The 23,598-nt window shown below is 50.1% G+C and overlaps 11 protein-coding genes across 11 annotated transcripts; 5 read left to right on the plus strand and 6 right to left on the minus strand.

Annotated features, from left to right (window-relative positions):
* Positions 1-189: 189 nt before the first annotated feature.
* N7446_002274 (putative MFS transporter) lies at positions 190-2,021 on the plus strand (the record flags this gene model as incomplete). The annotated part of the gene is made up of 6 exons (XM_058511023.1): positions 190-424; positions 513-674; positions 740-848; positions 903-940; positions 1,009-1,955; positions 2,010-2,021. The coding sequence occupies 6 exons, from the start codon at positions 190-192 to the stop codon at positions 2,019-2,021; spliced, it is 1,503 nt and encodes a 500-aa protein (XP_058376559.1).
* Positions 2,022-2,154: 133 nt separating this feature from the next.
* On the minus strand, positions 2,155-3,204 carry N7446_002275 (alkene reductase; the record flags this gene model as incomplete). The annotated part of the gene is made up of 1 exon (XM_058511024.1): positions 2,155-3,204. The coding sequence occupies one exon, from the start codon at positions 3,202-3,204 to the stop codon at positions 2,155-2,157; it is 1,050 nt and encodes a 349-aa protein (XP_058376560.1).
* A 471-nt stretch (positions 3,205-3,675) lies between these two features.
* On the minus strand, positions 3,676-6,184 carry N7446_002276 (uncharacterized protein; the record flags this gene model as incomplete). Its single annotated transcript, XM_058511025.1, has 5 exons — positions 3,676-3,900; positions 3,957-5,701; positions 5,757-6,034; positions 6,085-6,124; positions 6,175-6,184. 5 exons carry the CDS (start codon positions 6,182-6,184, stop codon positions 3,676-3,678), a joined length of 2,298 nt encoding a protein of 765 aa, XP_058376561.1.
* Positions 6,185-6,332: 148 nt separating this feature from the next.
* Positions 6,333-7,307, plus strand: N7446_002277 (uncharacterized protein; the record flags this gene model as incomplete). The annotated part of the gene is made up of 2 exons (XM_058511026.1): positions 6,333-6,797; positions 6,858-7,307. 2 exons carry the CDS (start codon positions 6,333-6,335, stop codon positions 7,305-7,307), a joined length of 915 nt encoding a protein of 304 aa, XP_058376562.1.
* Positions 7,308-7,727: 420 nt separating this feature from the next.
* On the plus strand, positions 7,728-10,174 carry N7446_002278 (uncharacterized protein; the record flags this gene model as incomplete). The annotated part of the gene is made up of 6 exons (XM_058511027.1): positions 7,728-7,831; positions 7,890-7,905; positions 7,962-8,064; positions 8,114-8,350; positions 8,411-9,521; positions 9,571-10,174. The coding sequence occupies 6 exons, from the start codon at positions 7,728-7,730 to the stop codon at positions 10,172-10,174; spliced, it is 2,175 nt and encodes a 724-aa protein (XP_058376563.1).
* Positions 10,175-12,044: 1,870 nt separating this feature from the next.
* On the minus strand, positions 12,045-13,731 carry N7446_002279 (uncharacterized protein; the record flags this gene model as incomplete). Its single annotated transcript, XM_058511028.1, has 3 exons — positions 12,045-13,371; positions 13,401-13,554; positions 13,608-13,731. 3 exons carry the CDS (start codon positions 13,729-13,731, stop codon positions 12,045-12,047), a joined length of 1,605 nt encoding a protein of 534 aa, XP_058376564.1.
* A 1,009-nt stretch (positions 13,732-14,740) lies between these two features.
* Positions 14,741-15,034, plus strand: N7446_002280 (uncharacterized protein; the record flags this gene model as incomplete). The annotated part of the gene is made up of 1 exon (XM_058511029.1): positions 14,741-15,034. One exon carries the CDS (start codon positions 14,741-14,743, stop codon positions 15,032-15,034), a length of 294 nt encoding a protein of 97 aa, XP_058376565.1.
* Positions 15,035-16,803: 1,769 nt separating this feature from the next.
* png1 (peptide-N4-(N-acetyl-beta-glucosaminyl)asparagine amidase) lies at positions 16,804-18,243 on the plus strand (the record flags this gene model as incomplete). Its single annotated transcript, XM_058511030.1, has 3 exons — positions 16,804-17,324; positions 17,385-17,785; positions 17,837-18,243. 3 exons carry the CDS (start codon positions 16,804-16,806, stop codon positions 18,241-18,243), a joined length of 1,329 nt encoding a protein of 442 aa, XP_058376566.1.
* Positions 18,244-18,265: 22 nt separating this feature from the next.
* On the minus strand, positions 18,266-18,693 carry N7446_002282 (uncharacterized protein; the record flags this gene model as incomplete). The annotated part of the gene is made up of 2 exons (XM_058511031.1): positions 18,266-18,468; positions 18,618-18,693. The coding sequence occupies 2 exons, from the start codon at positions 18,691-18,693 to the stop codon at positions 18,266-18,268; spliced, it is 279 nt and encodes a 92-aa protein (XP_058376567.1).
* A 1,132-nt stretch (positions 18,694-19,825) lies between these two features.
* Positions 19,826-21,284, minus strand: N7446_002283 (uncharacterized protein). Its single transcript, XM_058511032.1, has 3 exons — positions 21,186-21,284; positions 20,673-21,069; positions 19,826-20,586 (listed from the first exon to the last, which is right to left on the minus strand). The coding sequence occupies exons 1-3, from the start codon at positions 21,241-21,243 to the stop codon at positions 20,022-20,024; spliced, it is 1,020 nt and encodes a 339-aa protein (XP_058376568.1). The 5' UTR covers positions 21,244-21,284; the 3' UTR covers positions 19,826-20,021.
* Positions 21,285-21,498: 214 nt separating this feature from the next.
* On the minus strand, positions 21,499-23,431 carry N7446_002284 (glycoside hydrolase family 71 protein). The gene is made up of 4 exons (XM_058511033.1): positions 23,133-23,431; positions 22,551-23,079; positions 22,273-22,498; positions 21,499-22,218 (listed from the first exon to the last, which is right to left on the minus strand). Exons 1-4 carry the CDS (start codon positions 23,274-23,276, stop codon positions 21,576-21,578), a joined length of 1,542 nt encoding a protein of 513 aa, XP_058376569.1. The 5' UTR covers positions 23,277-23,431; the 3' UTR covers positions 21,499-21,575.
* Positions 23,432-23,598: the final 167 nt, after the last annotated feature.

Here is a 23,598-nt window from a genome sequence, read left to right on the forward strand (position 1 = left end):
ATAAGGTGTTGAGTATATTTATTCCAATTCATTTCTGTCTCAAGGTGCAGGTTCTATCTACAGTACTGTATATCCCTTCTTCAATCCCGGTATCCCACTTTGATTTGGGCCTCCAGCAACCAAGAGAAGCAAACTCATTCCACCCCAACTCAATCCAATACTACTACCCCGGCCAAATCTATGAGAACAATGAGCCCAGACCAACCAGAAAAACAACCAATGTTCAGCACAAACATGGACCTAGAAACAAAAGACAACCTAATATCAACCGGCAAGGCCGACGCAGCCCTCGACTTCCTCCGATCAGAAAATCTAGCAGAGATATCAGAAGTTAACGAGAAAGCACTCGTGCGCAAGATCGACTGGATGATCATGCCGTTGATGTGGGCGGCGTATAATCTACAGTATTTGGATAAGGTGCTTAGTAGGTGGTCCTAGTTCCCATGCCCAAGTCTAATTCATAAAATGCATGGATATCGTTTCTTACTTCTCTTCCTTCTTTTTTCTTGCAGTTAACTATGCTTCGGTCATGGGCTTGCTGAGTGATACCAATATGCATACGGATCAATTCTCGAATCTAACGCTTGCGTTCTATGTGACGTATTTGTTTTTTGAGTTGCCTACTGGGTTTTTGATGCAGAGATTGCCGACTGCTAAATATCTGGGGTTTAATGGTGAGTCTGGTTTGGAGTGGAGGTTTGATATATGATATAATATGTGTTTACTCACTCGTGGATAGTTACATTATGGGGCCTCATGACGACTTTGAATTGCACAGCGAAGAATTTCCCAGGACTGATGGTTCTCCGCGTCTTACTTGGTTGTTTCGAGAGTGCAATCGCACCAGCGTGAGTCCTAGCAGTATCTAGCGCTAATCCAGTCATCGTCTCACAATACTTCAGATTGATCCTTATCACTTCAATGTGGTACAAACGAGACGGTACTACCACCTACACCACCCCATACACACATGCATACATACACACAAAAACTGACCAACCAACCCAGAACAACCCAAAAGAATGGGAATCTGGTACCTAGGCACAGGAACCGCCTCAATAATGGGCGCCCTAGTAGCCTACGGCCTCCTCTTCTACACCTCGAACACCTTCAAACCCTGGCAAATAATGTTCCTAATCTTCGGCCTAATAACCATAGCCGTGGGAATAAGCATAACAATCTTCCTGCCGGACAACCCAATGACATCGCGCCTAACGCACAGCGAAAAGCTCCTCGCAATCGAACGCCTCCGCGAAAACCAAACTGGAATCGAAAACAAGCACTTCAAACGCGGTCAGTTTATTGAGATCTTCACGGATCCGCAGACTTACCTTATTGCTGTTATCGTCACCGCTATGGATGTCCCTAATGCGGCCATGAGTAGCTTTACTTCGCTTATTATTAAGAATTTTGGGTATACGACTAAACAGACGGAATTGCTGAATATTCCTAATGGAGCCGTTAGTATCGTCAGTATCCTTGCTGTATCATATGCTGCAGGACGCTACAATCAACGCTGTTTATGTGTTGTTGCTTCTCTTTCAGCTGGATTGCTGGGCGGATGTTTACTCGCGTTCGCGCCGAGGTCGAACAAATCTGCTCAGCTTGCTGGGAATTATTTGACACAGTGTACTGGATCGGCATTGCCGATTATGTATTCGCTGGCTGGAGCTAATGTGGCTGGACATACGAAGAAGGTCTCTATGAATGCTGTTTTGTTGATGGCGTTTTGTTTGGGGAATATTTTGGGGCCTCTTACTTTCCGGACTGAGGACGAGCCTGATTATGTGCCGGCTAAGATTGCCATTGTTGCTACGCTTGCTGTGGCTATTGTCTTTACGTTTGGGCTTAGGGGGTATTATGTGTGGGAGAACTCGAGGAGGGAGAAGGCTGGTGAGGGGAGGGGGGATGTTGAGTTTTTGGATTTGACTGATCGTCAGAATAGGGGGTTTAGGGTGAGCGTGATATTGGGTTGTGTTGGTGTTGGGATTGTGCTAACTGTTGTCTAGTATAAACTCTAGATCGAAAGACTCGAAGCCGTGGTCAATTTACACAAACATCTCACATCGCAGTCAATATATGACAGTCTTCTATTCTAGTCTTATTCCAAGATTATATACACTATATCGCTAAGCAAACAAACATCAAATCCAATCAAGCCTGAGCCTCGACAGTCTTCTTGAACTCCTCACTGAACTCATAGTCAATGTATCCCTTAGGATCCTTGGGAACATAGAAGTTCGTCCGGTCATGAGGCACAAAGGAAATACCCTCCTTAATGCGGAAAGCCAGATCAGGGTTAGTAATAAAAGGCCTTCCAAACCCAATAACAACATCATAATCCTTATACTTGCCATCAACGGCCCGAACCGCCGAATCAGCCTTATACCCACCAGCAACAATAACCGGCGAAGCATCAGCATAAGCCTTGAGGAAGAAATCCAACTGATCAGTCGACTCCACATCCGCATTGCCCGAAATCCGCGACTCAACAACATGAACATAAGCAAGCTTCAACGCAGCCATCTGCGTCGCAAGATACGCAAATTGCGGCTTAGGATCAGCCATCCGCATGCCCTGGAAAGTACTCCAAGGACTAAACCGGATACCCGTGCGATCCGCACCAACAGCATCAACAACAGCCCGCGTAACCTCAACAGCAAACCGTCCCCGCGCCTCAACACTACCGCCATACCCATCCTCACGCACATTGCAGGTATCCTGAATAAACTGATCAATCAGATACCCATTCGCAGCATGGATCTCAACACCGTCAAAGCCAGCCTTGACAGCATTCCGAGCAGCCTGCGCATAGTCTTCAACCCAGCCAGCGATCTCAGCCTCCTCAAGCGCACGCGGCGTAGCGGCGTCCTCGGAAGCAGGCGTGGCACTGCTAGAGATAAGTTCGAAATCGCCTTCTGCTTTCAGCACATCCGGGACGGCGACGCGGCCGAGTGCCCACAGCTGCACGTAGATGTGGCTGCCCTTGGCGTGCACTGCGTCGGTGATTTCCTTCCACGCGGCGATTTGCGCGTCGTTGTAGATTCCCGGCACGTTGGGGTAGCCGCCGGCGCGCGGGGAGATGAAGGTTGCTTCGGTTATCAGGAGGGTTCCTGGGACTGAGGCGCGCTGTGCGTAGTAGTCTTTCATGAAGGGGAGTGGGATGTGGTTGTCGTCGGCGCGGAAGCGGGTCATTGGGGCCATGGCGATGCGGTTTGAGAGCTCGACGCGGCCGACGTGGAGGGGGTGAAGAGTTTCGTCATTTTGGGGGAGTTAGGGTTGTGGATTATAGAGATAACAGAGGATTTTGACTGTTATTTGCTATGGACTGGGGAAAGGGAGCATAGTGGCTTTATATACATTTGACTATAACCCCACTGTAGATTATCAATCACCAGATTTACAATCATAGTATGTTGCAATTCAAGCCGCGGAAAAACTAAAAATAAGTCCCCGAAAAACAGCAGCAATTGGCACTTCTGATTTGCTACTGGGGGACATCGGCGCAATTAATAATTAATAATCATCTAGTGGGTCGGACTCGGGATACCAGCATATTCTCTCATGTTCGATAAAGGGCTTGTACACTAAACGCCATCCACTGGCCCGGCCAGGACTATACCTATTGTACAAACTGGTATCATAACGATAGAAAAGGAAAACATAAATCAAATATCATCGCTCCAGGCGGCTGGCAGTAGCTTCAAGCTGTGCATTAAACGCCCGTATTTGGTTCAGGAGTCCACCTTGGGCTCCCGGGGCTCGAGAACTCACATCGGCGACGGTGCGGAGCATGAATTCGAGATCTGCAGAGGTGGATTCAACAGCTACGGTGCGGTTCTGATTGCGCTCGAGGGCGAGTTCGAGGCTGTGAAGGGAGTTGTTGATGGTGGTTCGTGACTGGGATTGTTAGTAGGGCACTTTCGGTCGAAATAGAAACGAGACATGATACTTACCGATTTGGCCTTCTCCTCTTCAATGTGTTTGCCGCGCACTGCGTCCATCTGTAAAGCCACCATTTCTCGTTCCTTTTTGACCCGGTATAGATGGCTGCGTAGTTCCATCATTTCCTTCTTGGCTTTCTTCAACTGCACACCGAGGACAAAGTTACTGTCCAGCATCTCGCTTAGATCCATAAGACGACTCTCAAGTTCAGAGCCAAAGGCCTCGACGGCTTTTCTTTTGCGTGTCCACTCTGCTCGCCGTGTAGCATTCTCCTCATTGGCAATCCCATCATTGAGTGTTGTGAGGGTCTTCTCTAGAGTTTCGCGGCAGATCTGGCCCAATACGTCTGCAGGATTGACACCGCCGCGGTTGGGCACCTTGGTCCGCTGGCGTGATGATAGCTCGTCGGCGGAGTCTTGTTCGTCTCCAGGATCGGCAGCAGAGACCCTGCCACCCAGAGCAACGGCGTTGGCGAGACGATGAACAGTGACAGGGAAGCTCTCCCCTCGAGGCTCACGAGCCTTTCGGCGAGTTTGCTCTGTAGGCTCAGCTGCTGGTTGCTCTTGCTCTTCTGCATCAGCTTCTGCATCGGGTTCTGTCTCACGCTCACCGGGACGCTTCGCCTTCTTTGTAGGCCTTCCGCGTGGTTTGGATGCAGTCGATACAGCCTCAGGGCTTGGTTGGCCTTCTGTAGTGGGTTGGGGTTCAGACCCAGGCTCCGCTGGGCGTTTCCCTTTCTTGCTAGGTCTGCCACGTTGTGGCTTAGAAACTGCAGCTTCCACCTCCGCAGCGTCTGGTACGGGCTCAGGCGAAGCCCTGACAGCCCCAGCGGCTCTGTTCTTCCCATTGAGAGATGGTCTGCCACGAGGCCGCTTGGGCTGTGAAGATGTCTCAGCTTGTGCTGCCGGAGGCTCATTTGAAACTCTCCCAGATTCAGCAGCCTTTGTCTTGCCATTGAGAGACGGTCTTCCGCGAGGCCGTTTGGTTGGTGCAGATGTCTCAACTTGTTCTGCCGTGGGTTCAGGCCGTGTTTCAGGTACAGGGTCTTGTGCCGCATTTGCCGCACTTTCTGGGGATTGAGACACAGTTGACTTGCGCGGGCGACCTCGCGCTTTCCTTGTCTTCTGGGTAGGATCTGTAGATGCTTGGTTGTCTTGTTCTGGTGCAATTTCCGTGGTTTCTGGGGCGCTTACAGCCGCCTCAGCACTATCATCAACCGAAACATCATTAGGTCTAGCAATCTCTGTTGATACGTTGCTTTGTAGAGCTGTTGTAGGTCTCTCTGCCAGATGGGCCGCCGGCGAAGCAGGTACTATGGCACCTCGTTTCCTGCTGTTGTCTCTTTGAGCCTGTTTTGCAGGCATTATGGGTGACTGGATCTTGTGTCGTTCTTCACGTAGTGGCTTCATCTTTTCTGGCTGCTTGGCCCCAGATTGAGCCTCAGATGAGGGTGCTTTGGGTACTGCAGTTGGCTCTTGCGTGCTTTCAGCCAGTGTAGGCTCTGCGACGCCATTTGCTGGTGTGCCATTTTGAGCAACCCGCTCTTTGTCGGCTGGGGTCACTCGATCCACGCCATTAGCGCTCGAGGTCTCAGTTCCTGGACGCTGACCTTCGATAGTGGCGTCGGGTATCGGGGGTGCATGGCTGGGTTGCCCCTCTGTGCTACCTGCGCTGTGATCAGCATGTTGGGAGTCGTCATTCGCGGGTCGCGCCGTGTTTCGCCGAGTTGGAGTATCCTGAGTTCCTTCGATTGGATCTTGAGAAGCATTAGCACACGCTTGAGCGTAGATTGAGTCTGGCGCCAAACATACTGATCTTCCTCCGTTTGCTGCTTCGCGTTTGTTCAGGCCTATCGTCTGAGGGTATGTCATATGTCGAAGGCCTCTCGGGGAATTTGTTACGCGCGCTTCCTGGAGTACGCGCAGTCTCCTCCTCGCCTTGGGTTGACGCCTTGGTCGGTCGTGGTGTGGTCGCAGGTTGTGTTTGTGGTTGAGGTTCAGGGACAATAGCAAGCGGCGCTGGCGCTGATGGTTCTGGCGCAAGGCCACCGAATGAAAATCCGAAATTGACTTCTTTTGCTTTGCGCGTCCTATCCTAAGTTAGCTATGTTGTTTCGCGGGGTAGAAGTAAGGCGCGTACCCAGCTCCACGCTGCCGCATTTGCTGCCGCTCCTCTCGCGCTGTCAACGGTTAGCGATCAGCCCAATACATATATATAGACACCACATACTGGGTTCCATGGTGGAGGAACGGCGTCGAAAAAGACGCGTCGTGTTGTTGGTTGAGGAGTAGAACGCCAATTGCGGTCGGAGCCAAGGCGATCGGGGGCCGATCCATTTTTGTGCCGATTTCTCCGCAACTCTCAACGGTCACCTTTTGCAAGTTCAAATGGGTTGGTTCTGGGGCGACAGCAAATCTGACCCGGTTAACAAGCTCGAACCGGGTCTTCGTGACTATCTCGAGCAGGAGCAGCCCGATAAATATGTGCCTGCCGGTGTGAACCCGACGACTCCGACGCCTACGCAAACATCCCAACCTTCTGATCCTTCGAAACGTCAAGTCCCTGCGGCTTCTCTTTACCAAGATGGCCGTTACGCCCACCTCTGGAAGACCTATAAGCCCCCGGCAGATATCGATGAGAATAACGGAGTCCGCGGGGCAGAGCGAGTGATCGAAAAGCACAAGGAGCGCGGCGACACAGTGCAGCGGGCAGCAATGGAGAACTGCGCCTTGGAGCATGAAGCCTTGACCTACTGCTTCAAGACGGGCAACTGGCGCAAGCAGATTGAGGCCCGACTGACTCTGTGTTCTGCGGAGAATGGCACTTTCTCCCGATGCTTTACAACCCAGACCGTGAGTTGGTACCTATGCTGCCTACATGCATATTGATACTAACATGACTACCGCGACTAGAAATTCCTCCAGGCTCTTGGCTACGCATCCTCCTTCAACCACGACGCCGAAAAAGAAGAGCGCATCCAGATGCACGCCGACAAGCTCTACCACCAGATGTTAGACTATGAAAAGCGAGTCGAGGAAGCCAAGGCAGCCGGTGTTGAACCACCTCCCATGGCGTCCCTGTTCCACCCAGAGAAGCAATCACCAGCAGAGAAGAAGCCCGGTCTGGAGATCCCCGGAGGCGAGCCCATCCCAGCAGGATTCAAGCCTTCAAAGCCGCTACAGAAACTCACTCCCCATGAGAGAGAGCTGGAGATTAGGGCGCACTATGCGCAATTGGAACAGCAGAAGATGTACGTGGAGGAGGCCGGACCCTTCATGAAGACTCAGGATAATGCACGGGAGAAGCGACGGGAGAAGGCTGTCAGTTGGTTTGGAGAGACGATTGGTAACTGGGTGTCGTAAACACTATTGTATTCTATGTAACAATTTGAAGGCGTTGGGGATACTTCACAATATAAATGTCAAAGAACCGAAGAACTGAAGAATAAAGCGGGCAGTCAGAGGCTCGGCATATCTAATCGGCGGTCGCGTTCCCGCGCAAACAACTCGAAGCATCATCGCGGAATCAGCGACTTCCCTACTCTTATTTTCTCCTCTCCTCTTTGGTTTCTCTTCTCTTCTCTCTCTCTGCTATCACTCTACCTCCTTTCTCTCCTTCTTCCTTCCATCTAACTGAAGGTCCCCTCTGGTCAACCCTGCTCTCACACCAGCTACCACCCGGAAGAGAGATCACTAGCTGGACGCGAGGTCTCTCCCTTGAAAAAAGACCGTTCAGTCGCATCGGTGGTGGTCAATACAGCTTGTTGAGCTGCGTTGCCCTCCATGAAGGCCACTCCGTTGCTTGTTTCATGGCATAATGACAATGCCCCTATCTATTCGGTGCATTATGACCCCAATGGAAAGGGCCGTCTAGCTACTGCTGGCAAGTATGTTTTCTCTGCGACCTCTACTATGACTCCCTTGACTGACTATCGCATCTTCTAGTGACAACAACGTCCGAGTATGATTCCGTCTTCCTCGTCCTTCTCCGACTACCATGATCTGACATATCTACAGCTTTGGAAGGTCGAATCTGCCGGAGAGGACCGAAAAGTTACTTATCTAAGTACTTTGTTAAAACATACACAGGCCGTCAATGTGGTTCGGTTCAGCCCGAAAGGTATGTCCTTCCACAGGGAGCATGGGACTGTAGATCTGACTGTTGACAGGTGAGATGCTGGCATCTGCCGGAGACGATGGAAATGTCCTGCTGTGGGTACCGTCGGAGCTGCAGACGCAAGCTGGGCTGGGCGAAGACCGTTCGGATGACAAGGAAACATGGCGTGTGAAGTACATGTGTCGCTCGTCCGGTGCCGAGATCTACGACCTGGCCTGGTCTCCCGATGGTGTTTTCATCATTACAGGCAGCATGGATAACATCGCCCGGATCTACAATGCCCAAACTGGTTGGTTCATCTCTATCCAACTCGTATCCGGTTGGATTTGCTGACAGGTCAATTCCACAGGGCAAATGGTCCGACAGATCGCAGAGCATTCACACTACGTTCAAGGTGTAGCCTGGGATCCGCTGAATGAATTTGTCGCGACTCAGTCGTCCGACAGATCGGTCCATATCTATTCCTTGAAGACTAAGGATGGCCAGTTCACATTGACACCACACGGGAAGATCCACAAGATGGATCTGCCCGCCAAGCGTATCTCCTCCAGCAGTCCTGCGCCTCCAGATATGACTAGCCGGCCCCAGCAGCCCACCGCAAATTCCCTTGCGATTGCCTCGCCTGCTCCCTCGACCCCAGGAACCCCAATGGCATCAAATCTTCCCATGGATCCTCCTCCAGTATCACATAGCCGACGGTCTTCGTTCGGCTCGTCTCCTTCGATCCGGCGCTCTGCCTCTCCTGCCCCGTCTCTACCATTGCCCGCCGTGAAACCAATGGAGACATCCTCCCCGAGCCTTGTTGGTGGCCTTGGTGGTCTAAGTGGACTGGGGGTAAAGAACACCAGCATCTATGCCAACGAGACGTTCACGTCCTTCTTCAGGCGGCTAACGTTTGCCCCCGACGGAAGCCTGTTGTTTACACCAGCTGGGCAATTTAAGACTTCTCACATCTCAGCCACGGATTCTGCGAAGACGACAGATGAGATCATCAACACCGTCTACGTCTACACACGGGCAGGTTTCAACAAGCCCCCGATCTCTCACCTTCCAGGACACAAGAAGCCATCAGTTGCAGTCAGATGCTCCCCGATCTTCTATACCTTGAAGGACGGTATCCAACCTGCCAGAACCCTCACCCTTGATACGTCTTCTGGCGAGGACATGTTCCCATCTCTTCCAGATCCCGTGGTAACGACAGGGCAGTCCTTTATTAACCAACCCCAGATGGATCCCCCGTCTTCAACGCCGGCCGAACCATCGAAACCTCAACCATCTGCAAAGACCCCTGAAGATGGCGTTGACACAAACCAGAACTCGGCTCCAGTATTCGCACTTCCTTATCGCATTGTGTATGCCGTTGCCACCCAAGATGCCATTTTGGTATATGACACGCAGCAACAAACCCCATTGATCGTTGTCAGCAATCTGCATTTCGCTACATTCACCGATCTCTCTTGGTAAGTTGCTCCATCCTTTCACCGTTCGAATTCTCTTAACACACCATAGGTCCACTGATGGCTTGACATTGCTCATGAGTTCTTCTGATGGCTTCTGCTCAACGCTTTCGTTCGCCCCTGGGGAGCTCGGACAGCAATACACTGGACCAACAGGGCCAAACTCTACAAGTCAAAACAGCGCAACATCAGGCACCTCTTCAACAAACATCACACCTCTGCCGACACCAACGCATGCGCCATCCCCGGCCAAGGCCCATGTACCAGCGAACACGGCAGCTGCAGCACCCCCAGCTAGCCCCGCACGGTCAAACTCAGCGAACTCAATCGCAACTCAGTCTTCACAACCACCCCCTACTGGTGTGGTTAATAACCCTACTCCAATTCTAGGCTCTGTCCCGCTTGTAACAGCAACAAACTCTGCGCAGCCACCAACACTTCCACTGACAACACCGCCACAAACTCCATTAAGCACCCAAGGTGGCGCCACCACCGGTGGCACCGTGTTGGGCAAGCGCGATGCAAGAACTACCAGCGAATCGGAGAGAGAAGATACCAAGGATGCGTCAAATACGCCGCCACAGCCGCAGAAGAAGCGCCGCATCGCTCCAACCCTGATCTCGTCCGGTACCGATTCGAACGATGGGAAGTCATGAATGAAACCTGGGAAATTCTGACGATGCCGATTCCGGTCTCATTTCTACTGTGCTATCCTACGATCCCCTTTTCGAGTTCGGCAGGTTCCATGCAAGGGATAATCAATTTCTGTCGCTTGTGCCTGTAGCTCATGATTCATGTTCTTCTCATAATCTCTCATGTTATATCCTCCTCGTCTTCCAACTGTACTCGCACGTGAACGATCGCAACATTTTGCTTTCTACCCGCATCTGATTCCTCAACCCTTGTTATTCTATGCAGACTTGTTTCTTCGGCGCAAAAAGCATTTCTTCATTTGCTCTCATGCTCATCCTCATCGATGGCAAAATCATTATTTATTTTCAACATTTTCGCTATCCCACGTCCTTTATTTTATCCTAGATGGACGTCTCATGTGCTAGTTTCTGTCGTTATGTGGTTTATGTATTTTCTCTTTGCTTCTTTATCAGGTCGCTGTCTGCTCACTTTTTGCGGTGGTGCCTTTGCTGAATTGAATTACATGATGCTATTTGATGGTAATTGGCCGCAGCAAATGGCTATGCTGGTTCAAGCTTCCCTTTTGCTAAAATCTTAGTTTGTATGCATCACGTGCTTAGAATATAACTCAGGGTTGCTCTGACCTCTGGCGTGAGTGGTTATCCTTCGGTCGCCGCTCAGGATAAAGCACAATACCTATATAGAACCCCCAAGGTCTGTTTCTTATATTCACTATCTCCCTACTTACCCCCTAATCTTGAAGGTCAATCCGTCTACAGTGGCAACCTCTATATTATCCATTTACAGAGCACTGTACGAACCGATTGCCTCACTTTTATAAAATAGCCAAAAATTCGTGTATCAGCCCTTCACTACCCGTACAGGCGCTATCCTGTCAGGCATAGACTGAATCAGGCAATTTGTAGCACCCAAGTCTAATAGTAATATATCTTCGACCATGCATTACATTTTCTCTCTATTAAGCTAAAAATGTTTTCAAATTGCTTAAAACAAAGATTCGATGAAAAGCCGCCTTTGAATAAAGACTGTATATCGGTTTAAAAGAGATTTTGAATTAGGTGTGTAAGCAGTCTAATTACCTAAAGACGTGAAGTCGAACCGCTCTTGCTCAAGCCTCGAAGCGTTGATCTTTACTGTGTCGTTCTAAGTATAGTTATAGTTTTTCGTGCTCAATGACCGCCTTTAAGTGCTCTCGTGTACAATCGCGAGCAAAAAGTGGCTTTGTATGGGGTATGTGAATGGGTGGACCCGATTTACCGTAAACACACTAGTAGATCCACAAATACATGAATTGTGGGGTATCGTATATGCAAGATGGACGATCAATGGGGATGACATCAAGAAATATCCCATTCAACCCGTGAAGGCAGCTTGTAGGCCTCGTGCTGCACCCAGAGACCGGAGTCCAGGGGTACTATACTTATAAAACTGAAGTCTTTGGTACTTGATGTTTTTTGTTTTTCCATTCTTCTCTCTGCATCTAAATGGTCTCTGCTCCGGTCCTGATCGCTTCTCCAACCGATGGAGGACATCGCGCTACTGCAAATTAGCCATGGAGATAATAAGGTTTTATACACATACCTCTTCAGCCCATCTCTTGAATAAAACGTCGTCAGAGCCATCTGCCGCCGGATAGTCACCGGAATTGGGGTTGTAAGTGTTACAATTCAGATCAATTTCGGAGCCTCCAATGATATTTAATACTACATGAAGGGGCGCATTCGAGTCACAGCTGGATGGTTACAAAACACGAAATCATTTCCTAGTCATACAAAGGTGTAGAAAGGGAAGTGCGTATCCAAAAACACCGACGATCAACATAACAATAACACTAAGAATAACCCAACCAAAACAAACTCAAAATCCCAAAACTTATTGTGGAGGTCTCCAAAGGGGCGTTGGAAGGCGAGACAAAAAGCTCAAGATATTCAATAGTGATCTGTCCATCGGCAACTTGTATCTCGCATCATCAACATACAAGCCCATACCCACAGTATAAATAAAAGAAAAAGAACCAGAATGACGCTGGGAATCATCTATTCGACGCTGGGGTGGTAATTGCAGTTCCCGCTGTTTCATATCTGCCCAGTGAAACAACGCATTCGTGCCGCAGACACCGCCGACGACAAACACAAACTCTGGATTAAGATTTTCTGGGAGTTGATCCATGACGTGCTCTGCAGCGAAATCCATCGAGATGTTCATATCTGGCTCGGCGTGTACAGCAGAGTCTTTGTGGATGATCTTGTAGGACTCGCGGCCGCGGAAAGCCCTGGCTTGGTAGGCGAGGTCATTGGCGAATCGAATTGCAGCTGGATAATCCAGTGCCGTATCGTAGCGAAAGACCATGGAGTTGTCTCTTTGTTCAAGGAAACTGCCTTCCACTCGCTGTCGATAGTGTTTCATCATGTTCCAAATTCCATCCAGCCATGCTTGTGATTGTTCAGTTTTCCAGAAATGAAACTTGGTTGAGGAAACTTCTCTGATTAGGGATCCGCATTCGAGATCTCCCTTCCTCCATTCTTTGATGATCACATCGGCAAATGCCTCATTGACCTTAACATATTGGTCCCAGGAGAACCCTTCGTATTCAGCATGCCGAGGCCCCTCTTGCATCTGGTAATGAAGGACTGGCCAAAGCACCGAGCGACAGAATTGAGTGTAGTGGCCCTCGAACGTATTGTCATCCACGAAGACCGTCAAGCAATCGTGTACCATTTGCATGTTCATGGCAATGGCTGATCGAGTTGGCTCTGTCAGTGAATCGCTAGGCATGCCGAGAGTGCCTACCCACATCGGATTGCCAATTACCCCTTCTCGAATGCCAACGCGAATAGCATTGTGAAGACCCCCGTTGCCTTGTTCGGAGTCCCTGGTCGTCCATTCAGCAGTGGAGAGCAATCCCCATGCGTTTTCTTGTTCCTCAAGGGCCGAGGCGTCCAATGATCCATCTTGGGGTTCAAAGCATGGCGCCTGGGGGCGAAGTGTGCTCGCCGTTGACGAACCTGGAGCTCGAGTCGCTGTGGGTCGAGGCTGGTTGAATCTCTGACTACGGCCCGAGCGGACTTGATGACGCTGACTCGGGTCAATCCATCCATCGTCCGATGATCCTGATGCCCACGTGTTTTCTTGATCTCCAAGATGTGAAGCATCGTGTAATCCATTCAGAGTGAGAGAAATCGGTTCCTCGACCTGGGGACTTGAAATTTTCACGATTGGCGATCCTACGTTGCTGTGGATCGAGGTTGGTTGTATCTCTGACTTCGGCCCCAGCGGATCTCATGACGCTCACTGTAGCCGAAACTTTGGAGATGCGGGTCTTTCAAACCATCGTCCGAATGCCCTGATGCATATCCTTTGAAGACCAAGTCATCCCTCACGGCTTCGGATGTCAATGGGGGTTGTCTGGTGTGTCGATCGGATCGAGATTCATACATGACAAGCGCCCGACAATGGGCGCTGGGCCATCAAAAGCTGCATGGCTAACTGAACCATCTCGCTGATCTGCACCGGGTGTGGCTTTGAAGTCGATGGTCCAGGGGAGGAACCTGAGAATCATGAAAATGGAACGTCAGTCTTGTTAGGTATGAATCAGGAATCAGCTCACATCGATGCAAGAAAAGCTGTCATTGGAGCGCTTTGTACAATGTACAGGGTGGTGAGATGTCGAATCCTTGGGTTGTGCAACCATGAAGTAGAAAGTCCATTGGGAGCTCAATGGGAAGGCACAACCCTATACCAAAGATAAGCCTTCCGTGGAATTTAAGGCTGATTCTATGGAAGAAATGCATTGAGTTGTAAATAGCATGTGGTTGGTATGGAAATATCTAGAGAGTTATTTTGTGGGTTGCTGGGTCACTTATGTCAACATATATCAATCCAGAGGCATTGCAATCGAAGTATACATTTGACGAGTGACAGCTTGATTCTGCAGCAATATTTGGTCAGCCAATTCTATCCCTCAAAAAGATTATTATGAAGAGATAGCTATTAGGTGCTTCTGACAAAATTCTGCCATCTTTCAAACAATGAAGCATCATGCAGGGCCTACATGTAGTCCCTTGTATCGTTTGCATTGTCGTGATGTCACCAACTAGAAAGTCTCAAGATTGCATGTGACTACAGGAAAATGGACTGTTTACAAATCATTATCCAGAAGCACAAAAGACCAGTAGGGAGATTGCTTCTACCACCAGGTCATCACATCATGAAAGACGAGTAAGTAGATAAGCTACCAGCAAGAGACAATTGACACTTGATACCCTATTGGAACTGCCTGATGAAACTGCCTGATGACAGTTTCAATATACTTAGCAAGTAGAAGCCATGACCAGGCCCCTAAGCCAATGACCTAACTTCGGGAAATGATTGGCTAGCGTACGACTCATCCCTTTCCGAGGAATACGTCAGACGAACGAAATCAGACGAATATCGATAGAGTTTAGTTCAAAACATCACCAGAGCCGCGCACACTCGGACCAACGATGACTAGAGTACGTCGCCCCGACAATAGATTCGGCCCAAACCGCCAGATAGCGCCAACAAAACGACCAAAACAGCCAAAAGAGATGGCGTGCGGAAGAATTTGCAAGCCTTATGAAGGAGCTTGCGACAGTGCAGGAGCAGGAGTGGATCAATCACGACGCACCGATCCACCCAGTCCAACGATATTATCTCATACAGTCGGTGTCAAGAAAAAAGAATGCATAGGTTCCAACGTCAACGTCGATCCACGTCAACGCAAGGCCAAGCTCCAGAAGATGTCAGCAGCACAGCATGATCTCCGGTGCGTGCGTGTCCTCCTTGGCCCGGGACGGCACGAGCGCGTCGATACGACGCCGCTCAGTACCAGTGTTTGGTAAAGATAGACAGTGGACGCGCAGAGAGATGTATCGCGACATTGACGGCCGAAGCCAAGTGATGAAGTCGTATACACTGTCTTGGCAAGAGTCAAGCTTAGATACGTTAAGGATAAGCAGTGTCTTAGTTTAACTTCCAATATCGGATGACGCGGGTCTTGGCGCTTGGCGGGATTTCACGACGCGAATTGGTTCGTTGCTCGGCTGGGTTCTTCTTTTTTGTTCTGTTTTCTTTCCCCCCTCGCGGGATGGGATACCGTGGACGGTGCCACGGGTTCCTTGCATCACGCATATGAGTCGTCGGTGCGGTCAACGATGAGGTGGGAATTGGGTTGTAATTGGCCGATACCGAGGACCCGGTCAATTGCGACAGGTGGTTGCGCCATCCGAGCTAAGCATGTAAATTATGTATCAGGGTGCATGTTAAAAGGGGTAACGTTAATAGATACTTTGACATGTATGAACATGTGGAATCTCAGATTGATACGTGACAGCCCTTCTCTTATATTCTACCTGGTATGTTGCCTATTGTCCGGTCGCACAGCCACCCAACATAGCCTATTTTCAAACGCGGCTCAGGGATGAAACACCGGCGGCTGATCGGTTTCCCCGGATAGAAGTGAACAAGGGAATTTTCCGAGGAAATTTCAGGGCTGAGTTGTTTTGTTACATGCCGCGTTGTAACCCTACTGGGTCAGATACCAGCCCACGGCCCGTACCTGATTATTAATATCGTAGCCCAACTGAGTGCTAAGTATAGAATCAGAGCGTCTCGAAATCTCTACACGTCTGATCATGGATCAATACGCGTCTTGAAGATGTTCCAAAGACAATGTCTGGAGACGGAATGTAGATCGGGAGTGAGCCATGGAACGAGCAGAAGTGTATTATTTCTGCCTGACTCGATAGGAGACGACCCTGAGAGCCAACAGGACTCCACTAGTTTTCAGGGTCTTCGGGAGAAGCCAAACGGGAGGTTGTGATTGGGAACGAGTGCAAGTATGCGTGGCAGGTCCATATTTATATAGCCCTAATGGCCCATGAGTGGCATATGTATAAGGTAGTAACCAGAACATAACTCGAAAGTTACAATATCGACATACCCAGAGCTTATACTATAGCTTAGATCTCCATGTTACAGTGCCAAGCCCCCTTCATAGTGCCGAACACAGTCAGCACCGCCTCATCAGGCTTAGGGCGGTGGAGGCTCTAGCCCGATCTTGCGAAATGCCAAGACGGACGCTTGCGCGTCTCCAGCATTTGGGCGGGCAAAGACTCTGCGAAGGTGCGATTTTCGTCCCATGGCCGCGCGTAGTTATTACTCTGTACCGTATACGTCTATTTCAATAAATCAGAGAATAGAAATAAGGAATGAAAATATACAGCGTCTGAGAAATAATTAAGATATCACAATGCAAATAATAGACACCTAAGTACTCTATAATAATAAACGCCAAGTGAAATATATACGTAAGAGAGAGGAAAAATACAAGAAAAAGGGTCTTTTCTTGGCTTTCCGTTTCGCACACGCGGCTTGGCCGCGGGGCCCGTGATTGGGGCGAGACGCTGACGACGCTCGTAATACTGCGTATGCTCTCTCTCTTCCTCCTGACACTGGTTTTCATACGTCAACCTCGGTGGCAGTCCCTTCTTTACTCTTCCTCTCCCTTTCTTCATCTACACATCTTGGGTCAAATTGACCCTTTCGCCCATCGCCGAGTCACCCTGGATTTCAATACTTACTGAAGTCTGCCGGGACTTCCCTTTCGACCATGGCGGACGGCAGACACAGGTCGGCACAGCCGACCGTGAAGGACTACGATGCCACTACTCTCACCCACGAATTTGAACAGTTGATGCGTACCAAGCGTTTCAACCGCCTTCAAGAACAGTCACAGCCTCGATCGCGCACCCAATCTCCAGCGCCTTCTACTATGTCCAGTCCATCGATTCCGCCTCCTCCCTCACGGGCGCCACCTCCACCTCCATCAGCTGGTGCTCCCGCTGCTTCACCAAAGCCATCGAACTCCGCCCTGCGTGGCCTCCCCGTATTCCCATCGCCACCTCAGGATCCAGCTTCGCTCAAGTTCTTCAACCTACTCAAGGGGCTATCCGTTACACCAACCAAATACGAAAACCCAGGCCTTCTCGACGAGGCCTTGTGCGTCATTCCACTCGATCGCTTATATTCCGAAGCCGAGGAGGAATCCCAGATCATGCAAGCCCAGGCCGCCAGCGTGGGCGGGAAACCGGAATGGGGCTATCAAGATTGTGTGATTCGAGCATTGTTGAGGTATGTTGGAATTCCGCACCGGTCTAGACTCAGTGCGCCCTTACTAACATAGCTATCCAGGTGGTTCAAGGGATCCTTCTTCCAATTCGTGAACAACCCCCCGTGCTCGAAGTGCCACATGCCGACCATCGCTCAAGGCATGACACCACCCACACCCGATGAGACGGCTCGGGGTGCATCCCGAGTCGAGCTGTACCGATGCTCCGATAACAGCTGTGGCGCCCACGAACGATTCCCCCGATACTCCGATGTTTGGCAATTGCTACAGTCCCGACGGGGTCGTGTAGGCGAATGGGCCAACTGCTTCAGCATGTTCTGTCGTGCGGTCGGCGCCCGTGTCCGCTGGGTTTGGAACTCGGAGGATTACGTCTGGACTGAAGTGTATTCAGAACACCAGCGACGCTGGGTCCACGTTGATGCCTGTGAAGGCGCCTGGGACCAGCCTCGCCTGTACACCGAAGGTTCGTTATCTTTACATTTATCCAGACTACTTGATACTAATTGTTCATCAGGATGGCAACGTAAGATCTCCTACTGTGTCGCTTTCTCTATCGATGGTGCAACCGATGTCACCCGCCGCTACGTCCGCAGCTTCTCTCGCCACGGAAGCCCTCGCACTCGCGCACCCGAAGAGGTTGTTCTCTGGTCAATTCACGAAATCCGACGAAAGCGCCGCGAAGGCCTGAAGGCGACTGACCAGCGCCGCCTACAGAAGGAGGATGAACGCGAAGAGAAGGAGCTCCGATGCTACATGGCCTCTGCTCTGGCAGCAGAGATCAACAACATGCTCCCTCGCCACCTCGTCGGTCGCCCAGAGGATCAGAAACACCCCGGTGCTCGCCAGGGCGCATCGACCGAATGGCTCGCCGCCAGAGGCCACGGCAACACAGGCCCCGATCGGTCCCCCGAAGGACGGTAAACTCCAACCCGTATCTGGCAATTTACCCTTTGGTTTGAAGGGACTCCTTCAACCTCACCTCGAACGATCGAGCGACCCGGATATACAGCCTCCTGTCGTATGGAGGACTGGCAGGCGCATCGACGTTCATCCAATCCCTAGGCATAGCGGACTCATTGACCAAGGCCACTGCGGTCGCATTGGGCGACCAGCCCGCGCCGCTGGACTCGCCAGCACCACATCCCGCTATGCACACATAGATTGAAGCATCTGCGACCGCGGACTTGGCTGGAGCAGGTCTACCTGCCCATCCATGGCTGGCAATGTTTACCACTATCCCTGATCACCGACCACACAATCTCTCTACTACTCGACACGAGACATTATTTCCTTACCTTTGAGATACCACATCTGGAGCCAGAGTTTCACATCTTGCACTTTAACATGGGCTTTCGGGATATTTCGCATCATTTTGGCTTAGGCATGGTTTTGCACGGCGCCCTTGGTGACGATCATTGTTCAAATGTTTCTTTCCTATCTACCTTTCTAATATTTCTTGGGAACTGCCTGCACATGTTGTATGAGTCACGCACCCAATTCTCTCATGATATTTTCTTTACTTTTGCATGTCTGCATATCCTGGCTGGATTGCTAGCTCGATCTTTCTCTTTTCCTTACTCGTTTCTTCTTATACCTGACCACTTTTTTGGGTCTTTCTGTTTTCATTTCACTTCTACTTCTACTTCTATATCTACAGGGCATGACCCTATTCAATACCACTATTTTCACTACACTCAATCCTCGTATTCCAATACCAATACAACAAAAATACCAGCAGCACCGGTTTGATTATGATGTGCGATCTCCCCCGCGCTCTTAGCGCCCCTGGCCGGTGGAGCTGGGGGGACAGGTTTTTTGCCCCTGGCGACATCACACATACACCCTTGATCCAGACAGATGAAAAGAATCAGATAAGCTCCGTACATGTACATTGACAGGATAGTGATATCATACAATTATATCAAGTTTTCAATCATTCCTCAAGCCCAAGGCACGGTCCGTAAGTTCAAATTACTTGTAATTTCCATTTATAGCCCGTGGGTCCAGGGTCTCACTTTAGGGTCTTTAGTTAGGGCTAAGGGGCACGCGGAATGGAATGTCAATTGTAACATTGGTTGTTGTATCCGTTTATATGTTGCTATTTATTGACTTATAAAATCCTCACAAGTATGTATGTTTACTGTACATGTGCATCTACAGATACCAGCATCCGAGTATGCACTCCCTACGGTAATCCATGCAGTACAAGTAATCCAAACGCGCACGGCAGGGACTCTCCGTAGAGTGATCAACACGCCGATCTGCAACGGTGTCTTACATATACTGTTCACCACCCAGCCCAACAATGCAAATTAATCCCAAAAACCAGTTCTGCTCTGACACATAGCGTTATATCGTGTACACGTACCATCTGTTCTAGAACGTGGTGATCGGCAAGAGTTAGGAGAATAATCGGTAAATCAAGATCAATTACGGAGTAATCAATACATAAGGTAAAGAATAAGAAATAAAACAAAGAATAAAATACTATCAAAATATGTAAATCACGCCATTGATGTGCATACTCGAGCTCACTTTTCACACCGCTGTAATCCTGCAGTTTATCCCTCTCGCTTGTAGATCTTTTTCGATCTTGCATAGTTCGTTTGCGTAGTAGTTTTGGTTTTCCAGCCGGAGTTCCCACTTACCCATGTCCCCAGTGCATGTGTTAAGGGTTATATCGGGGGTGTTTCTCTTGGCTACAGAGCCAGCCAAAGACGAGGAGAAAGAACATGAAGAAGGGGGGAGGGAAAAGGAGAAGGATCAGTCACCTCACCCTCCGAAACCGAAGAAATAGAACCACGAGAAGATGGAGACCGCAAACTCCAACCCCAGTCCTCCCCATCGGAACTACAAGAACTAGCAGATCCGTCAGAAAATATATCCTCCTCCTCCACCAAGACTCTCCTCCCCGTTCTATCCCTAACCCCCAGTCCAAAAAGCGGCTCCAAGAAAACACCCAAAACCCCCAACTCCTCAGCAAACCAAGTCCTCCCAAGAACAAGCACGAACCTCCTCAACCCACTTAACGCCCGTAAAGCAGCACACGTCTCAATCCACTGCGCCCGTCCAGCTGAAACATAGATCGCCCTTACGGGATCTTTACTCGGGAGCCAATGGCCCGGGAACGACCAGCGCAGTTCGACGGATCGGATGGAGGACCATGATTCTGGGGGGATTGTTGGGCGCATGTAGGATGCTGTCCAGGGATTGCTGAATTCTAGGGTTGGGTGGGTGTATAGTTTCTGGATTGATTCTTTGTAGCTGTGTTCAAAGAATAGGTTAGGGTTGGGCAGGTATGGGTCGGGGTAGGGAGATAGTAGAGTAGGGTTGGATATGGGTAAACATACATCAATCGACAACTCAACGCCAAGCCAAGAAGCATACTCTTCTTCCGGCGCGCGAGATCAGCTTCTTTTGCTGGTTGGGGTATACCACCGCCATGACAGACCTCGCAGTATAGCTCGGTATTCCGACTGGTATGATGGGTTGATGGTGACGGTGACGCTGATGCTGAAGCTGATGGTGACGATGTTGATGCCTCCACATCAAGCGGAACTGGACATACCACGTGCCCCAGTCTTTGCCGGCTTCGTTGGATGATATGTATGCGTTGACCTCCCAGCACGTATTCCCAGATCATGAGTCGTAGCTCCGGTGATAGCCGTGCTAATAGCCGGCTTTGGGGTTGGGGTTGGGGGCATTGGATTTGGGGGTGCGTGCGGGGGAGGGGAGAGGGTTTGTTGCCTTGAAAGAGGTTGTTAGATTTGTAAATGTATAGATTGTGGACTTGCAAGGGTGGGCGAGATGTGAAGTTGAGGTAGACAATGAATGGTAATAGTTGGAGATAGAGCTTATCTTACTCTGATACCGTTGAGCCAGGACATCTTCCCATGAAAAGACCCCTTTCGTACGGGTCATTGTTAAAGCTGAAGCTGGAGCTAGCTCTGGAAATCAACGGGAGTATAGGACCTAAATATAATACCATTGCAAGTGGCCTGCTGATCAGACTGGGCAGAACTACAAAACGACTACATAAGCTCCCGACCATCCGAAACGGTCAAGGGGTAACAAAGCAAGAGTCGGTGAAAAGATAACATTAGAGCTCCCCTAGCCAAGCTCCAGATAAGGAAAAAAAAAAAAAAGGTCAAGAAAATAAATCGGTTCCACTTGGCTAAAATCTAGAATCGATCTATACAATTTTGCTCTTGTTCACCTGGTCTGCATCCAGCACAAACCTTGCACCATGCCTCTCAACAGGTACAACACCCGCTCGGACTGGGACTGGGAGAAGCACTACGAGAAGGAACAGGAGAACCACCACCATTCCCCAGCGTATTAGTCGGACAAGAAACCCTCAACCCCTGCTTCAAAAGCGCCATACCATCCGGCGCTAGCCGATCAACCTCCGCATCAGCAGGCAATGTCCCGACATAAGCATTGAAATTGTAAATGCCACAGACACACTCGTCGACAATATCCCGCAGACTAGTCCCAGACAGTTCCTCGACTGTCTGCCCGTCCCTCTCGACACGGAAGGACTGCGCGCCCACGCCCATCGGCACCGTCCACGCCCGTACCCCTGCCGGTGCTTGAAAGGTCTGCGTGTTCGTGCCCGACGTCACCTCCACCGAGGCAGGCTCCTTCAGCTGCGTGACCACGAAGACGGCGTCTTGCATTGTGTCTGCGCCGTCTGGGCGGCCGCGGAAGAAGTTCCCGCTGGCGTTGTTGGCGCTTTGCATGGTTGTGTCTGTTGCATCGCAGTTTGTTGATTTGGGCGTTGGCCGGTACCAGTAGATTAGTTTTTCTTCCTCCAGGTAGTCTATTGGGAGCTCTGAGCCTGCTTTGTAGGCTGCTATAAAGGGTTTGGCCATGTCGAGCCAGCCGTTGTGTGGCCTATTCCTCGTTAATGGGTTATTTGAAATGACCTTGTTAAGGTTAGTTACTTACATGTCCATCACCCATTTTGATGAGCCGTCGTCGGTGTGAGGTGATGAGAGTGGTCCGATGTAGTGCGACTCGCCGTAGTCGTTCCATGTGATTATCTCCACGAAACGGGGCTTGGTCGCCAGGACTTCTCTCCATCGGTTGTACCAGAGGAGGTCGGAGGGGAAGACCCAGTTCTTGCTGTAGGAGACCTCGTCGCCGAAGTGCGTCGAGAACCAGGGAGAGACGGCTGTTCAGTCAGTCAGTCAATATGTCCAAGGTGAGATCCTATAGTTTCTTACGAGCAATGTAAGGCTTCCCAGCAAGCGCCACTTGGTATGCGGTATCGCCATCAATAACAGAAACCTTCCGCTCAGCAGTTGGGGCCTTGTTGTACCCGTCACTTCCCCATGCCATCCAGTTCAACGCACCGTCAACAGCATTGAAGTCACCCTGACCTGGGTGATAGTTTGGCGCAAAAAAGACGTCGCAGCCAGCTGCAGATCTCATCGCACCGCAATCGACACCGTCGCCAGAGAAAGATGACACGAACACCTTTCCATCAACCCTGAGCTGTGCAGGGTGGCTTGAAAATTGTCTGATCTTGTTGCCAACCTCGCTGCCCTGGTTGACATTGTACCAGTTGAAGTCAAAGGAAATAAACACCTTCATGTCATTGTCGGCGGCAGATTGATAGGCAAAGTTCAGCTGTGTATCGGTGTATGGATCAGTGCCGATATTCAAGGCAAAGGCATCAATGCCAGCTTCTTTGGCGCGTTTCATGTCGGCATCATAATCGCTGGCATTTTGGCGGTTGCTCACAACGCCAATCTAGATCCTGTTAGTGACAGAGAAGAAAAACAAAGACAGATGACATGTCTCACCATGAAGTGACAGAAAACCAGTCTGCCTCCCATATTGGCATCATCATCACGAGTAGACATCGTTTTCATAAAATCCACAGGAGTAGGCGAAGCAGTAATGAAAGGAAGTAGCCCTATCAGGACCAGAAAGATAAAGCGAAACATCGGAGAATAAAAATCCTAGGGACCAGCCAAGGATTGGTTACGTAAGATAAAGGAGTGAACGAGAAAAGGATCTCAAGGGCTAAAACCAGAGCTCATGCGAAGAAGAAAATACAGGGGGGAATGGGAATCTTGATATATAGGCTTCCAGTCGTGTGTTTGACAATGTGCCCCCATTCACGCCACATTGTCCCTGAACATCTACCCTTTATATGCGCCTGCAAACCATAATCCGCAATGCACAATCCACAAACGACAATGCTCCGATGCCTCATGCAAAGTGTTGATACCCTTCTGTCAGGGTGCCGGATTGGGCCCGACTGCT

This window comes from Penicillium canescens (genome assembly GCF_028828765.1).
Source record: "Penicillium canescens strain IBT 15451 chromosome Unknown utg000002l_segment0_segment0, whole genome shotgun sequence".
In the NCBI taxonomy this organism is placed as follows: domain Eukaryota; kingdom Fungi; phylum Ascomycota; class Eurotiomycetes; order Eurotiales; family Aspergillaceae; genus Penicillium; species Penicillium canescens.